The sequence below is a fragment of the Ranitomeya imitator genome, chromosome 1 (assembly GCF_032444005.1).
Source record: "Ranitomeya imitator isolate aRanImi1 chromosome 1, aRanImi1.pri, whole genome shotgun sequence".
Classification (NCBI taxonomy): Eukaryota; Metazoa; Chordata; class Amphibia; order Anura; family Dendrobatidae; genus Ranitomeya; species Ranitomeya imitator.
The window spans coordinates 947,158,244-947,176,387 of record NC_091282.1 but is presented as its reverse complement, the minus strand read 5'-3'; the positions used below and the strand labels follow the sequence as shown (position 1 = coordinate 947,176,387).

General features: G+C 45.6%; 1 protein-coding gene across 2 annotated transcripts in view; it reads left to right on the top strand.

Moving 5' to 3' along the window:
- Positions 1–18,144, top strand: part of CENPE (centromere protein E) — a 206,619-nt gene that overhangs the window by 61,590 nt on the left and 126,885 nt on the right. For both annotated transcript variants that reach the window (XM_069743668.1, XM_069743664.1), the window contains exons 18-29: positions 986–1,060; positions 1,915–2,034; positions 2,112–2,246; positions 3,336–3,513; positions 6,538–6,692; positions 6,843–7,124; positions 8,383–8,469; positions 9,105–9,413; positions 9,994–10,140; positions 14,251–14,526; positions 14,657–14,797; positions 14,885–14,995. In XM_069743668.1, coding sequence (XP_069599769.1) covers positions 986–1,060; positions 1,915–2,034; positions 2,112–2,246; positions 3,336–3,513; positions 6,538–6,692; positions 6,843–7,124; positions 8,383–8,469; positions 9,105–9,413; positions 9,994–10,140; positions 14,251–14,526; positions 14,657–14,797; positions 14,885–14,995 — 2,016 coding nt within the window. The remainder of the gene's footprint in view (positions 1–985; positions 1,061–1,914; positions 2,035–2,111; positions 2,247–3,335; positions 3,514–6,537; positions 6,693–6,842; positions 7,125–8,382; positions 8,470–9,104; positions 9,414–9,993; positions 10,141–14,250; positions 14,527–14,656; positions 14,798–14,884; positions 14,996–18,144) is intronic.

Below are 18,144 nucleotides of genomic sequence, written 5' to 3'. Positions count from 1 at the left end.
CCGTTTTTTTGACGGATCCGGCTAGCCTATCTAGGTTATTGGATAAAAAAAAAAAAAAAAAAATTTGGAGCATGCTCAGTTTAAAAAAACCGGATCAGGCCGCCGGATCCACCTTTTTCCGGATCCGGCTTCCATTGTAGGAAACAGCCGGAAGTGCCGGATCTTGCGCTTCAGGCTTTCGCCACAGAAAAAATAACGTTACAGTAGACGTTTTTTCCAGACGCCAGAATCGATTGTTTCCCGGATCCGGCAACAAACCGGAAGGAACGCTGGGCCATCCGGCGCTAATACAAGTCAATGGTGGAAGAACCGGTTCCAGGTTTTTATTTTTTCTGGTTCCGGTTTTTCTCCAAAGAGCCGGATTTAGCCTGAAACAAAAAACCTGATGTGGGAAAGCAGCCTAAGCCTCAGTGGCTCCATGGGTCTGGAAAATGGGATTAGAGCATATGTGCCATTGCCTGTAATGATGCAGATGGAGTCCATAGCCTCTGCCTGACATCACTTTCTTTCTTATCCGTCTATTTGATGCCGGCTTCAAGTCAATTGACTATATTTTGTAGGCGCCTCAAGTTGGTGCATATGGCCGAAAATGATGTCTGACAGAGTACACAGTGTCTGCATCATTACTGTCAATGGCCCATCAGTGCATACTTCTGAATCTCCTTTTCCAGGGTCAATGGAGCCCCTGAGTGTAGACTAAAACGCCCTGTGAACCCAGCCTACGACTGCAAGTGTCTACATTACTAAAAGGGCTAAGAATCTTCTTGACTCAAAATCTGAATACATTTTTTTTCTATGAAGAAAGTGAATGGTATATAACTGGTGGCTGAATTACTGGGACGCTGGAATAATTTCACTTAATCTTGCTTAAATTAATCTTGTGATGGGGTTCTTGTCATTTTATTTTGTTTTTCTTGTGGTGATGGCTATCCAATCAGCAAGATGCTTGCTAATGCTTCCTGCCCTATTGCTAATTGCTTTCCAGGCACAACTAATGTATGAAAATTCCAACTTAAAGGCGTTAATTGACAATAGCGAGGTGTACAATAAAGAACTTGAGGTGAGCTTTCCTTGTATCGATCTATTAATACTTATGGCAACTAAAGTGATATTCGGCCTTATCAAATATCAAAAAGAATGAGCACGTAATGTAAGCAGTTTTTCTTTGCATTGTCACAAGATTCACATCCCCACCTCATTCCTCAAATGTTATAGAAAGTCTTTTTGAGGGAAAAACCAACTCCATACACAGAGGAGAGAGGAAGGCCTCCAAAGAATAAAGCATTGATGTAAATTTACGATTTGGCAAAATTAGTCATATTTTGTCACGCTTAGTTTGAATGAGCTGCAAACATTTTAGCTAAATAGGACAAACATGTGGTGTTCCTTAAAATGTGACCGTAGCCCAAACTGTACACGAGCCAACCAAGAGCTGATGTAACGGTAGACTAGGATCATGCTGCATGAGATGTCGCCCAGCAAGAGTCCCACGTCTTCCATCAGTACCTTGCAATGAATTTTTATATTGCTTGCTGGAAAATATTTCACTAGTTGCTTTCATGGGGCAAATAAATGCCGTGTTTGTTCTCTCTCTCCTGAATTGACCCAAGTTTATGGTTCCCTAGATTTGATGGTGGTGTTTCACTGTTGGGGTTACCTTTTAGTGCTTAGCTCCCTACCGGCAACTGGGTATAGGTCATGTCAGACCTTTTTGCTTAGTGTTCAGTTTGTACTTGCAGAAGCCCGTAGTTTGTGGCTGTTTTGCCCACAATGAGAGATTTTAGAGTGTTAAGTCCCTTTTTTTTTTTTTTTCCCTTGTTTACTCTTTACACCGTTAATAAATTAGCTGAAATGCCATAATAAGTCCTGCTGTGAGCCCAGCATAATAGTATGTTCTTATTCTTAATATTTCAGAATGAAGTGGAAAGCAAATCCAAACTATTGTTAGAACAAGAGCAGCAAATAACAGAATTAAAGAGAGAATCTGAAATCCTACAGAAGAAAGTCAGATATTCTGATCTCATGGCATCCATGGTATGGAGATCTCCATTCCAAGCTATAAAATACTCCAGGTCATGATTGTCTGCATAATACTTGGCGTCTCTTTTTAGGGCAGCGGTGAAAAGCTGTGTGAAGAAGTGTTCCAGATGCAGAAATCTCTTACTGATGCTGAAACAGTGACCCGTGATGCTCAGAGAGAAGCCGCCTTTCTAAGAAGCGAGAATCTGGAGCTAAAAGAAAGGATGGTAAAGACAGATCATTACATTAATGTAGATGAATGCAGCAATAGTGCAGTTGTCGGACACTTCGAAGAGCATCGGACAGTAACGCTATCCTTACGCAAGCAGTGGTGATGCCGCATAGGGCAGTGTAAATAATGGAAGAGGCCTGTTCCTGTGCCACTAATTCCACCGTGCTTTAGTTGTCGTCATCACTGTCTCCATTGTGACTCACAATTTAAATTCCCTATTATGTCTTTAAAGTGTGGGAGGAAACGCAAGCATGGGAAAGCATGCAGATGATCTCATTGGTGGGATTGAACCCAGGACCCCAACACTGCAAAGCAACCATTCTAGCCACTGTGCAGATCAGTGCACTTGAAGAATTAGGCTGCCGTCACACTATCAGTATTTGGTCAGTATTTTACATCAGTATTTGTAAGCCAAAACCAGGAGTGGGTGATAAATGCAGAAGTGGTGCATATGTTTCTATTATACTTTTCCTCTAATTGTTCCACTCCTGGTTTTGGCTTACAAATACTGATGTAAAATACTGACCCAAATACTGCTAGTGTGATGGCAGCCTTACTCTTCTTCTCACTTATTGATTGACAGCAGAGACTAAGACTCTGCTGCATAGTCGCCTCTGCTTTCTACTCTCAATCAAAAGTATTGGGCAGTACTGGCTGGAAAAGGTAAATGGGAACCATGAACTGCAAGTGCATACGCCCACCAGTGCACTTGCAGCCATAATTTGCACATAAATAAAAGCCATGTTTTAGCCCAGCAGAGGTATCTTTCATAGTGTTTTACTCAATTCCCTGCATTCTTTTTCACAGAGGTAGTGTTACTGACCCATTCTCTGTTAAAGCTAACCAGTCCAGATGGGGGTTGTTGTTGTGGTTTTTTTTTTTTTGTTTTTTGTTCCTGATTTGAGAGAAGTTGAGCCTTGATATACAAAAAAGTGAATGAGTTGCTGCTGTAGGCCGAATAGCCCCTGACAGGACTCGAGTCCTTCTTACCCTGTCCACACACAGGGCCGCTATCCGTGTGTCTATGGAGAAGGCTGCGGATTTTGCCTTTCTTTAATGCGTTTTGCAAATGTGTGTTGCTTAGGAAGAGCTCTTGGTTCGCTGTGAAAAAGGGGAGAAAGACGCCTCCGATTACGAGAAGAAACTGGAATTTGAGAAGTCAAAATACAAAATGATGCTGTCTGACTTGCAGAAGGAATTGCAACATGCCTTCAATGAAGTTAACCACCTCAATGGCCTCATGGCTGGAAAAGTTCCCAAAGGTTGGTCAGGTCATCATTTTTAATTTTTTTTATTTATTTTTTTTTTATCATTTCTATCTATGTATTAAAACATACAAGACTACATAAACCTTAAGGTCTGGGTAGATATAGGCATTTTTGACTCTTAGGATTTGTGTGTGCAGGGCCATATTTAGAGTTTCTGCTGCCCTAGGCACTTTTAGTGCTGCCTCCCCCTTTGGTGAGTATGACACGATCGGCAGTGACTTTGGCAAAAATCGTTGATGTGAAAGTAGCCTTTTACAGCAGATCCGACAGTTTTGCCGCATAACGGATCACTTACGGCAACACTGCGTTCGGCCTCATTCATTCCCTATGGGATTTGTGGACATTTGCAGCACTTGCCGCGATCTGGCAAATGCGGTATCATGCCTCCCAACTTTTGAAGAAGGGAAAGAGGGACAAAGTTTGTGGCGCGCTATGTGCGCCGCTGCAAATTTTAGGCCATGCCTCTGACCACACCCATTTCACAACTAGTTACACCCATATCCACACCGCAACCACACCCATTTAGTACCGCTGATCGCACTTTCATAAACAAAAAAATATGGCCACACAGTGCTCCATACTGTAGAACGACCCCACATGATGCTCAATACTGTATAATGGCCCCACATGATGTTGCGTACAGTATAATGGCCACACAGTGCTCCATACTGTGTGACCACACAGTGCTCTATACTGTATGATGGCAACACATGATGCTCCATACTGTATAATGGCCACACAGTACTCTATACTGTATAATGGCCACACATGATGCTCCATACTGTATAATGGCCACACATGATGCTCCATACTGTATAATGGCCACACATGATGCTCCATACTGTATAATGGCCACACAGTGCTCTATACTGTATAATGGCCACACAGTACTCTATACTGTATAATGGCCACACATGATGCTCCATACTGTATAATGGCCACACATGATGCTCCATACTGTATAATGGCCACACATGATGCTCCATACTGTATAATGGCCACACAGTACTCTATACTGTATAATGGCCACACATGATGCTCCATACTGTATAATGGCCACACATGATGCTCCATACTGTATAATGGCCACACAGTGCTCTATACTGTATAATGGCCACACATGATGCTCCATACTGTATAATGGCCACACAGTGCTCTATGCTGTATAATGGCCACACAGTGCTCTATGTTGTATAATGGCCACACATGATGCTCCATACTGTATAATGGCCACACGTGATGTTGCGTACAGTATAATGGCCACACAGTGCTCTATACTGTGTAATGGCCACACGTGATGCTCCATACTATATAATGGCCACACAGTGCTCCATACTGTATGGCCACACAGTGCTCTATACTGTATAATGGCCACACATGATGCTCCATACTGTATGGCCACACAGTACTCTATACAGTATAATGGCCACACAGTACACTATACTGTGTAATGGCCACACATGATGCTCCATACTTTATAATGGCCACTTAGTGCTCTATACTGTATAATGACCCCACATGATGCTCCATACTGTATAATGCCCCCCCTCCCATCTTGTATGCATGGCTCATCTCCCCCATCCTGTATACATGGCTCATCTCCCCCTCCCATCCTGTATGCATGGCTCATCTCACCCCCCTCCTCCCATCCTGTATGCGTGGCTCTGCTCCCCCCCTCCTCCCATCTTTGTATGCGTGGCTCTGCTCCCCCCCCTCCTCCCATCTTTGTATGCGTGGCTCTGCTCCCCCCCTCCTCCCATCTTTGTATGCGTGGCTCTGCTCCCCCCTCCTCCCATCTTTGTATGCGTGGCTCTGCTCCCCCCTCCTCCCATCCTTGTAGGCGTGGCTCTGCTCTCCCCTCCTCCCATCTTTGTATGCGTGACTCTGCTCCCCCCTCCTCCCATCTCTGTATGCGTGGCTCTGCTCCCCCCTCCTCCCATCTTTGTAGGCGTGGCTCTGCTCTCCCCTCCTCCCATCTTTGTATGCGTGGCTCCGTTTCCCTCCCCCCTCCCATCCTTGTATGTGTGGCTCCCCCATCCTCCTTCTCCTCCCCTGTCCGTCATACTCACCCTCCTCACAGCGCGCTGAATGGACTCTTCCTCCTGCACCTCTGTCCCGGCGCCAAAGCTTCTTCCTGTGTGAGCGGTCACATGGTACCGCTCATTAAGGTAATAAATATGCGTCCATATTCATCACCTTAATGAGCGGTACCACGTGACCACTGTGAGCACAGGACTTGCTGCCGGCGCTGAGACCAGGCACCGCTGGAGGAGGGGGAGTATATCGTCTTCAAGGCGATGGCGAGAGTTGAGGGTGGTGGGCGGACCCCCCGCCTTAAAAAAAAAAAAAAAAAACAACCTCGCTCAGGTGCCGCATCCTGGCGCCCTAGGCAAATACGGCCCTGTGTGTGTGCATGTTATTACATGATAGTTGGGCTGGCAGCTGTCTCACCAAGCTCTCCCATACACAGAAGCTCCCACGCTGCCATCTCTGGTGGCAGCTTCTCTGCTTAAAGGGAACCTGTCACCTGATTTGGCGGGACCGGTTTTCGGTCATATGGGCGGAGTTTTCGGGTGTTTGATTCACCCTTTCCTTACTCGCTGGCTGCATGCTGGCCGCAATATTGGATTGAAGTTCATTCTATGTCCTCCATAGTACACGCCTGCGCAAGGCAAGATTGCCTTGCACAGGCGTGTACTACGGAGGACATAGAATGAACTTCAATCCAATATTGCGGCCAGCATGCAGCCAGCGAGTAAGGAAAGGGTGAATCAAACACCCGAAAACGCCGCCCATATGTGACCGAAAACCGGTCCCGCCAAATCAGGTGACAGGTTCCCTTTAAAGAATAGCAGAACAATTGAGTCATTTTTTTTTTATTTTTTTTTTGTGAGAAATTCTTATATGCAGTGTCTAATACAAAAATGTGCACATGTCAATGCGAAGAGTGTTGGGCGTATAGAAGCGGTCTGTGCGAAATGGCACATAATTGCATGTGTTTTCCCTTTGTATTTGCAGAGCTCCTGTCTCGCATAGAGCTTGAGAAAAAGGTTGAAGATTACTCAAAGCAGATGGCTAATATTTTGGAGGAGAAGAATGAGCTGGAGCAGAAAATTGCCAGCTTTTCAGAATCCTTGCATTTATGTAGTGAAGTCGAAAACCTTAGGGACCAGGTGAGTTTACTCCACTAACACAATACCTCGATTCTTGTTTGATGCAAAGTACAAATTCTCCGAATTTGATGCCAAATGTTTATAAAAGGTCCGTCTCGGACTCTCGGTGTGTGCATCAGACTAAGACAATCTTAATATTTCACTAATTAGGCACAGAGAACCTCAGAGGAACTAGTTTTATTAAAGTCTGGAACAGAACAGTCTGCTTCTATAATAAACGACCAGGAGCACAAGTTGGAAGAACAAAGTGAACAGCTTGAGAAACTAACAGGGGAGGTAACACAACTGCAGGTGAAATACCAACAAGCCGAACAGCAATACTCTGAACTGAAGATGCAGCATGAAAGATGTTCACTTACAGTCGTCGACCAAAATAAAAATGACAGTGAAGCACAATGCTTATTGATGGAAGTAGAGTGTGCGGAGCGACAAGTAAGATTTTCCAAATGTGCATGAAGTGTGTATTGTCCACCTAGACTAGCGGTGGGCAAATAATTTTAAGTGGCCCATGAGACTGTGACAGTGGTACCGACAGGCAGAACTTAATTCTGGTTATTGTATTAATTTATATCCCTTAATATTGAGGAGTTAAGTATGCAGATTATCTGCTACTGCTATAACATGTTACTATAGGGCTTATAATGTGTTCTTACTTGTAGCAGCCAATTCACACCATCAAATTTACTGCTTTTTATACAGGTTATAAATCATTCTGCGCCTATTATTCAGCTCTTGTATCAACAGCTGCCCTCACACTTCACTCAGTAAGTTGCTCCCATAGCATCCCACACACATGGTATGATGGCCCTCATGGCTACCCTACACAATATGATGGACTCACCCAGACTAGTAGAGTCCGCAATGAGTTTCCCAGTATTGTAGCCAATGCAGTCTTATAATAATAATAATAATTTTTATTTATATAGCGCCAACATATTCCGCAGCGCTTTACAAATTATAGAGGGGACTTGTACAGACAATAGACGTTACAGCATAACAGAAATCACAGTTCAAAATAGATACCAGGAGGAATGAGGGCCCTGCTCGCAAGCTTACAGACTATGATTGAAAAGGGGAGACACGAGAGGTGGATGGTAACAATTGCTTTAGTTATTCGGACCGGCCATAGTGTAAGGCTCGGGTGTTCATGTAAAGCTGCATGAACCAGTTACCTGCCTAAGTATGTAGCAGTACAGACAGAGGGCTATTAACTGCATAAAGTGTATGAGAACATGAGTCTTCACACAAGTCCATAAATAAAAAAAAAAAAAACGATTGTCCAACTGCGTTCCCTTCGTTGCACTGCTCCAGTCTGTGGAGTGAGGTTCCTCGCAACTGGTGCGATTTAGTGTGGTCATAGCCCCTGCTCCATCCAGCCGCACTCTCACCATTGTGTACGTTATCAGGATGCAGATACCAGTGAAATTAAGAAGCTGACTGGTGTTGGCTGCGTGCTGCGGGCCACTGTTTGCAGGGCTTTAGCTGCCATAGTCCAAGGGCCGCACTTTGCTCACCCCTGACCTATATAATTTCTACTAATTTATGGTTTCATCCTCCAAATGTAGCTTTCAGCCATACTGGAGAAGAAACCTGATCTGCTTCAGGTTAAACAGGTAATTGTGTTTTAAGATCATTTGACTGAAACGGTCGCCATCATTGATTTTTCAACTTCCGTTATATTTTTCTAAAGGGAATGGAAACTCGTCTTAAAGAATTGGATGAATTGTACAAATCTTCTTGCATGGAGAATCACAAACTCCAAGGTCAAGTGGACCATGTAAGTTCAATTCTATGGAATTCCTATATAATATCAAAACACAGAAAAGTGATTCAAGGAAAAGGTCCAGTAGTGCTCCTGGCTAGCCTGAAGTAAAACCTACAGAAAGTGCAGCATCATGTAAACCCCAAAGACCGAACTTGTATAGATTGACGAGAGAATTTTAAAGTGCATGGTGCCACTGTATGGCAGATTTACAATAAATAAAATATTTGGGTGCAGCGGGAATAACCTTGGGAACAGAACCTGGCCACAATATACCTGGCGAAGGTCCTTTATAAGAGCATTGCACATAAATGCCCAAGTCCATCTATATCTTGAATGGCTTGGTTTTATATAAAGAGACTTATTACTCATAAAAACACTAAACTGTAGGAGAGTAAAAGGGATTTTAAACTTGTGCAGCGTATTTAATTCTGCCATTCACTGGACCCTGAAGAGATTGAGGGGATATGGCTGGTCTCCTAGGACATATTTCTCAGTTTTAATTGCATTATGACGCAACATACCATTAAGGGAAAGGAGTAAATTTTAGGCAAAAGTTCTGCACTAGCTTTCTACTAATCACTTTACGCTCTCCTTATTTTTCTCATCTTGTGTAATGTTTACATTTTCTTTCCTTTCCCCCCACTTAGCTGCTCTCAGAAGTTACTTCCCTTCAGCACCTATCAGAAAAGCAATCTGAGCTGTGCAAGGAGAAACAAGATTTGGAAGAAAAGTACAATGTATTGTTGTCTGTAAAGGAACAGCTTCAGGAGCAATTACATGTCTATTCTTTGAGTGTTCTGCAACCAGAAAATGCTGAGCCTTCGAGCAAACTGCAAGAACTCCAAGATGAGTTAAATGTTATCATTCAGCATCGAGATGAGCTTCTTGTTAAGATGGAAGACCTGGAAGCTGAGAAGAACAACTTAAAGCAAGACTTAAGTGACAACATTGAGCTGGTGATGACTTGCTATTATTTGCTTTTACAAATGGGCGGTTATTATTAAACTTGGGCTACTTTCACACTAGCGTTTTCTGCAATCCGTCACAATGCGTCGTTTTGCAGAAAAAAACACATCCTGCAAAAGTGCTTGCAGGATGCGTTTTTTTTCCCCATAGACTTGCATTGACGACGCATTTGCGACGGATTGCCACACGTCGCATCCGTCAAGCGATGGATGCGTCGTGCTTCTGCGGACCGACGGGAGCAAAAAACGCTACATGTAACGTTTTTTGCTCCTGACGGACCGCTTTTTCCGACTGCGCATGCGCGGCTGGAACTCCGCCCCCACCTCCCCGCACCTTACAATGGGGCAGCGGATGCGCCGGAGAAATGCATCCGCTGCCTCCACTGTGCATTGTGCTAAACGCTAGCGTCGAAATCTCTCCCCGACGCATTGCGACGGGGAGATTCCGACGCTAGTGTGAAAGAAGCCTTAAGTGTGCGGAGCAGCGGCCATCTGACTATCTCTCCTGTTTAGTTTTTCATGCTCAATAGTGTTTTATATCTTTACCATTTCTGTTTTCTACCATGAATAGTCCATTGAGACGCAGGAGGAGTTGAGGACTACACAGGAGGAACTCGAGCAGCAGAAGAAACTTGTTGCTGACCTAAGACAACAACTTGCTGACACTGGAGACTCTCCACCACAAGCAGAAGACCAAAAAGACATTCTAGCGGAAAAGGTCAGCTACAGTAATGTCCCCCACAACTCCTTGCAATGTACAATGTCTTCCTCCTGCCCAGTGCCATCTCCACTTCTCCTTTCAGTAAACTGTAAGTTGCTTTTGGGTCCCCCTGCATTTTCTACCTGTCATCCCGCAGACATCACTTTATATAGTGCGTATTCAATGCACAATATTGATGATCGTCAATTTTCAAACATGGATCTTAATGCGAAAACCTTATGACCCATGAATGAGGTGGGCATTCTAGCATCTGCAGGAGCTGGCTGTAATATAATATCTGCTGGGACTGGAGCTAGCTTTCATCCTGACACGTTAACCTCTGAGTTGCTGCCGTTAATAGCAACCAATGCATTTAAGTAGTTGACAGAAGGAGATTGCACGCTCTGTCAATCTCTTTGCAGTGAGATCACGGAGTGTCATTAGGCTGCGGGTCTAAGGAGGGCTTTGTGCCTGTTGTACCCCATAGCCTATTTGTTCCCGCTTCCAGCAGAATCTAACTAGAGACCAATGACACTCTCTACAATCAAACAATTTGCAAGTAACAAATATGGTTAAAAACAAACACAGATTTGGTGTTTATGTTCATCCCACCTTACAAAAAAAACACTATCCACACTATGTACCCAAAACTACAGCTTTTTATGTTTATAAAAAAAAAAAACCAAGTATGGCTCTTAGGTTGCAACAATAATAATAATAATAATAATAATTTTATTTATATAGCGCCAACATATTCCGCAGCGCTTTACAAATTATAGAGGGGACTTGTACAGACAATAAACATTACAGCATAACAGAAATACAGTTCAAAACAGATACCAGGAGGAGTGAGGGCCCTGCTCGCAAGCTTACAAACTATGAGGAAAAGGGGAGACACGAAAGGTGGATGGTAACAATTGCTTTAGTTATTCGGACCGGCCATAGTGTAAGGCTCAGGTGTTCATGTAAAGCTGCATGAACCAGTTACCTGCCTAAGTATGTAGCAGTACAGACACAGAGGGCTAATACTGCATAAAGTGTATGAGAACATGATGCGAGGAACCTTTTTTTTTTTTTTTTTTTTTTTTTTTTTATTATAAATAGGCCACACAGGGATCGTTAGGTTAATGCATTGAGGCGGTAGGCCAGTCTGAACAAATGAGTTTTTAGGGCACGCTTAAAACTGTGGGGATTGGGGATTAATCGTATTAACCTAGGTAGTGAATTCCAAAGAATCGGCGCAGCACGTGTAAAGTCTTGGAGACGGGAGTGGGAGGTTCTGATTATTGAGGATGCTAACCTGAGGTCATTAGCGGAGCGGAGGGCACGGGTAGGGTGGTAGACTGATACCAGGGAGGAGATCTAGGGTGGTGCTGAGCCATGGAGTGCTTTGTGGATGAGGGTAGTAGTTTTGTACTGGATTCTGGAGTGGATGGGTAGCCAGTGTAATGACTGGCACAGGGTAGAGGCATCGGTGTAACGGTTGGTGAGGAATATGATCCTGGCTGCAGCATTCAGGACAGATTGGAGCGGGGAGAGTTTTGCAAGAGGGAGACCGATTAGTAGAGAGTTACAATAGTCCAGACGAGAATGAATAAGTGAAACAGTCAGAGTTTTTGCAGAGTCGAAATTAAGAAAAGGGCGAATTCTAGAAATGTTTTTGAGATGCAGGTAAGAAGAGCGAGCCAGTGATCGGATGTAGGGGGTGAATGAAAGGTCAGAATCAAGGATGACCCCAAGGCAGCGGGCATGTTGCTTTGGAGTAATGGTGGAACCGCACACGGAGATGGCAATGTCAGGCAAAGGTAGGTTAGTAGAGGGAGAGAACACGAGGAGTTCAGTTTTTGACAGGTTTAGTTTCAGATAGAGGGAGGACATGATGTTAGAGACAGCGGTAAGACAATCACTGGTGTTTTCTAAAAAGGTCGGTGTGATATCGGGAGCAGAAGTGTATAATTGGGTGTCGTCAGCATAGAGATGGTACTGGAAACCAAATCTACTGATTGTTTGTCCAATAGGGGCAGTATACAACGAGAAGAGTAGGGGGCCTAGGACTGATCCTTGAGGAACCCCAACAGTAAGGGGAAGGTGAGAGGAGGAGGAACCAGCAAAACATACAGTGAAGGATCGGTCAGAGAGATAGGAGGAGAACCAGGAGAGAACGGTGTCTTTGAGGCCGATGGAGCGGAGCATAGTGAGGAGGAGCTGATGATCCACAGTGTCAAATGCTGCAGAGAGATCCAAGAGAATTAGCATGGAGTAGTGACCATTAGATTTAGCTGTTAGTAGGTCATTAGAGACTTTAATGAGGGCAGTTTCAGTAGAGTGTAAAGAGCGGAAGCCAGATTGAAGAGGGTCGAGAAGAGAGTTATCTGAGAGATAGCGGGTAAGACGGGAGTGGACCAGGCGTTCGAGGAGTTTAGAGATGAAGGGAAGATTAGAGACAGGTCTATAATTAGCGGCACAGTTTTGATCGAGGGATGGTTTTTTAAGTAATGGATGTATGATGGCATGCTTAAATGAGGAGGGAAAAATACCGGAAGTGAGGGAAAGGTTGAATATTTTTGTTAGGTGAGAGGTGATAGCCGGGGAAAGGGACTGGAGGAGATGTGACGGAATGGGGTCACTGGTGCAAGTGGTCGGGCGCGAAGATGCAAGGAGCCTGCTTACTTCTTCTTCTGTAACTGCTTCAAAGTCAGAGAGTGAACTAGATGCAGTGGGGGAGGGAGGACAGTGCATGGTATGAAGAGATTGGGAGATGATTTCCAACAATGGAAGAAAGGAAAAAAAACTGACTGAGTCAATCACCTTATTCTTTCCATCTCCTTGGCTTTCCTCCTCTTTAATGGGGTATTCCTGTTCCCCTCACTTGTGCACCGGAAGGTGAGAAAGCGGAGTTGCATGTGTGAGTGGCAGGTATTGTGCACCTCCCCTTTTTTTTTTTTTTTCTAATGATGGGACAAAAGTTGGTAGAGCTGGAATAAGCCTAATGGGTGACCATATGTCCCCCATGTGGCCAGCTAATTTCCATTGCTTGAAAGAATGCTAGCTCTAGGATTTTAATTTTAGCAAAAGATCTATAACTGCTGAAAAAATGTATGTAAATTAGCTTATCTAACCTGCACTGTTGGAGGGATCAGTCGAGCATAATTATGGCAAAAACACTTTTTTTTTGTTTTTAATTTATGGGGTTTGTCAGGATTGTAGTTTAAAAATACCGTAATACTCCTTAACATCTCCCAAATTGCACAAAAATATTGTGACTTTTGGCGTTCTCTTCTTGGTCTCAGCTACCTATGCCAATGTGAGTGGAGCTGCTGGAGTTTATGGATTCTTCAACACTGTGCACCTTACCTGTTGGATCTAATATCTCCTGTAGGATTTATCCACCAGCCATGGAGCAGTTGTTGTTTTCCTTCATGCCTACACAGAAGTTGTGCCTGCTACAACTCCTCCAGATGAGCGTAACCAGCCCTTCTCCCTCCATGGTGTTTGTTCTCCACTTCTAGATGTATTCAATATGAGGAGAGCGTGGCTTTCCCTACGACTGCCTGCCAAAATCATGAAAAGTGGCGTATCTTATTTGAGCAATGTAATCCAGTCCCCTGGAGGCACGTACTACTTGAGATGCGTCCAATTCATTCAGTGGAGTGCACCTCTTACTGAATTGGGTGCTCTAGCAGGCTCATGCATTAAGACTTGTGTATGGAGCGCCTGTCTTATTGAATCTGCCCCTTAGACCTTTCCAAGAAACCATTTGAGATCTATACTTTACCCTTTTAATTTCCTAGTCTTGAAACCCCTCTAGGAGATATCCTATAGAAGGAAAATTGCGACAGATTGGCCTATTTTGCGTATTGCCATTGATCCATTGGACCTTCCTACAGAACCACCACATTTTGTGTAATAGTTGGCTTCCGTACTGAAATCTTCCAATGGTGCCATCTCTCCCCATGTAATTTACTGGATTCTAGTACAATGCAATCTAAGCTCTTATGACTTGTTCCAAAGGAGCAGATAATTTACCCATCATCGAGGTAACTTGGCTGTACCTTCACAACCAAAAACTGGGTGCAACGTTGTAACTGTTTTTGTTTAACATTACTTTTTATGCTTTTATTCTTTAAGCTGTCTGCGATGACTGAAAAACTACACGAAAATGAAACCAAGTGTGAAAGTCTTACCAATGAGAAACTAGAGCTTGAAAGAAAGCATCAGAACCTGGTTTCTGAGATGAAGCTTCTCCAGGAACGTATGCACTCTGCAGAGCTGGCGCTGTCTAAGGTGGAAGAAGAAAATGCTGAGCTCAAGCAGAATTTTAAGGAACTGCTAAAATCCTGCGAACTGGATGAGATGCCGAATATTGGAAATCTGGCAAGTGATCCCAGTAAACAAGTGAAACAGGTTTGTAACATATGTCATAAGTTTTTAAAAGGCTTTAACAAGTGTGCTTTTTCCTTCTCTGTAATGTGTTAATCTGTAGCATGCATAATGTGAGTATTGGTGCAGTTATAGGGATACCTATATGTTACAGGAAGAGGAGGGAGAAGGCCTCCAGCTTCAAGGACAGATTTCAGCCATGCTTCAAGAAAAAGATGAATTGCATCAAACCATGAAGGACCTAACGACTGAAAGAGACCAACTGAAACTGGACTTGCAGGAGAACATAGAAATGGTAAGGGCTACAGAGAAACAGATTCCTTCGGGATTCTATAGGTTGTCCCAGTGTTCGTGCTTTATGGGTATTTTTATTCTGTTGCAGTCCATAGATATACAGGAAGAATTAAGAAGCGCCCTAGATGAACTGAAGGTCAAAACTCAGTTATTGGACTCCCTGAGCGCACAAATGAATGAAATCAAGGTTGGAGAAAATGTAAGAACTTTGTTACAATTCTAAGTATCTTTCAATTTAAAGAGAATCTACTCCAATGATTTTAGATCAGATGTGTCAGGAAATCTCTGAAGCACGTGCCGATTAATAAGATGGCTACGTCACTGAGAGGTTGGCACTAAATTTATGGAGTGGCATGTGCCTGTTTAATGAATTCCACATATTGTATTCTTGCACGTCTCTCGTTAAAGGGAATCTTTCAGCAGGTTTTTGCTATTCAGAGAGCAGTATAATGTAGGGGCAGAGAGCCTGATTCCGTCAGTCACTTATTAGGCTATGTGCTTACTCTGTCGCCTCATTGGGGGACACAGGACCATGGGTGTTATGTTGCTATCCACTAGGAGGCGACACTATGCATAATCTGAAATTGATTAATCATGGCTTTTCCTCTGCAGTATACACCCCTGGACGGTGTTGGCCTTCTCCAGTTTTTGCTTAGTGTCGCATAGGAGGCACGCCTAAAATTTCGTACTACGTATTTTTCCACGATGGGATTACAGATGAAGAAAAGTGGGTCTCCTGCGAGACTCCCGGCATGGCTCCTTCCTCGGCCCCCTATTATAGGGTGCCCGGTTGAAGTCGAGATGGCTATTCCCCATGTCGCTCCTTCCCCAGTCCCTCGGGTGCTGGTTCGAAGTCGAGACCCTCCTTCCCCAATTCCTTCTGGTTTCTGGGTTGAGGTCAAGGCGAGGATAAAGCCCCCTGAAGGTGACAGCAGCACCCTCCCTAATCCCCCTCTGGGGGCATTAGGTTGAGATGCCTCAGGTAGGGCCTGTACAGGCAGCACTCTGCAGCTCCCAGCAGCATGGGGCAGCACACTGTGCCTGCATCTAGGGACCCCAGCCCAGCTGCAGGATCCTGTCGGGGCCGGGGGGAGTGCGGGCAGGCATGGCACATCTGAGACACAGGGCTCCCTGCGCCCTGTCTTCGCGGCAGCAGCAGGGGAGGGGGACCCGTCAACCCCCACCCTCCCCCCACCACCACCACTTATAGCCCCACCGCTCTCCTGCTTTTCAAATCCAGGAGGGTCCGGTTCAGATCCGATCCCCTCCCGGACTTCCGCGCTGGCCTGGAGCCCTCTTGGGCATCAGGCATCTACTTTAGGCGTGACTTCGGCCTTGCCGAGGCCGCCGCCTTGTTTCTGCCCCCGGCCCGCCCCCCCCCCCCCACCGGATGACAAATATGACACTCTACAGTGTCATAGAGTGGGCGGATCGAGACTGAAAGGGTGCATTTTTACACAGCCCCGCGCCTTTTTCTCAGCTCTCTGCCCCCTTTCTCCTTCTTCCTCTTCTCCTCGGTGGCCATTTCTGCTGCAGGACAAAAATAACCCTGCATCTCCCGGCATCCAGGCCAGCCAGTCTCCGGGGTGCACAGGACTGTGGGTCTTCGGCGCTGGACCTAGGGGCAAACTGGTGGGGTAAGATCACAGCTGGGGTTCTTACTCGGCTGTGATTCCATATTCCTATAAGATCCCCTATAGGTTCCTCCACACCTGTAGGGCCCTCTGCATAGCCACCCCTCTCGTACACTATGCCGGGCTCAAGGTCCATGAAAACCAGGCAGGACTGCTTTTATGCATTCTGCACAGCCTGCAGGACCACTCTCCCCACTGGCAGCACGTACCCGCACTGCTGGGACTGTATCCAGACTGTGTCAGAGCCCCAAGAAGCCCCTACCAATTCTTCAGTGTCTAATGCCCCGCCGGAATGGGCTACTCAGATGTCGCAATCTATGACAGTCTATAGATAACCTAACCTCCACATTGCTTAAGGTTCTGCAGGGTCATGCCTCAGCTATGAACGTTACCCAGCAACGGGAGAGCTCGACTCAGGGATATGATGTCCCAGGCACATCATGTCTAGGTCAGGACGTAAGCTGACCCACAGGTCACGTTCATCTGCGTCATACTATAGCACACGGTCATCCCCCTCTAGGGAGAGACACCGTAGTTCCAGGTCACCTACACCGTCCCCTACCAGGGACAGACAATGCTGATCTCCGCAGCGATCCCCAACCAGAGAAGACCTTCGCCCCAGTTCACCCACCAGGGGATGCCTCAGCGATACACAGGATTCGGAAGGCATCTGTGACTCCGACTCAGACAAGGAAACGGAGGGGTCCCTGATCCCAATTCCCCCTAGCAATACAGCGCTAGTTGAGGACATGATCTCTTCCATCCATCGGATGCTGGACTTTTCTGATCCGCCCCCGGAGGCCCCAGAACACAAGATTTCCTTTGAAGGAGTTATGAAGTTCGCTAATCGCAAATATCTGGAGTCGAGGTACCCCTTCCCGCAGAAGGACACCAAAGAATGGACAGATCCACCCGAAGTGGACCCTCCAGTCTCTAGACTAGCAGCACAGACCCTCCTTTCACTGCCAGATAGCTCAACCCTCAGGGATGCAGCAGACCGGCAGGTAAAACGCATGGCTCGTTCAATTTTCGAGGCTACAGGGGCCTCCCTGGCTCCCGCGTTCGCTTCAGTTTGGGCTGCCAAGGCCATCCTGGCTTGGACCCAAAATTTACAAGCTGGCCTCCAAGCATCCGCTCCTGAGCTGTCGGTCCAAGCGGTTCAAATAGTTGTTGTAGCAGATTACATGCTTCATGCAGCCTCTGATTCAGCAAGGGGTGTAGCGGGGATAGCATCAAACGCCAACACGATTCGGCATATCCCCTGGCTGCGGAAATGGAAAGCGGACGCAGCCTCAAAGAAGTCCCACACGCACCTCCCGTATCTCAGTGGGCGACTTTAAGGTGAAAAGTTGGACACAATGATATCCAACGCCACCAGGGGTAAGAGTACTCTTCTCCCTCAACTGAAACCTAAACGCACCTACAAGAAGCGTAACCAAGCTCGATTCCGATCCTTACGGAACTCCTCGGGCTGGTCCGTCTCTCGTCCAGCACAAAATCGTAACCGTTCCCCACGCAGGGACAACTCACGGTCGACGCAAAGGTCTGACAAGACCTGGCAGTCAAAAGCAGGCCAGTCTAAGCTCAGGAGGAAAATCTCAACTTTCTCCTCATCATGACTCACGGACTCCGGAAGACATCCCACCGGTAGGCGGCCGACATTTGCGCTTTCATCAAGTCTGGCTGCCTATTACAGAAGACAGGTGGGTCAGGG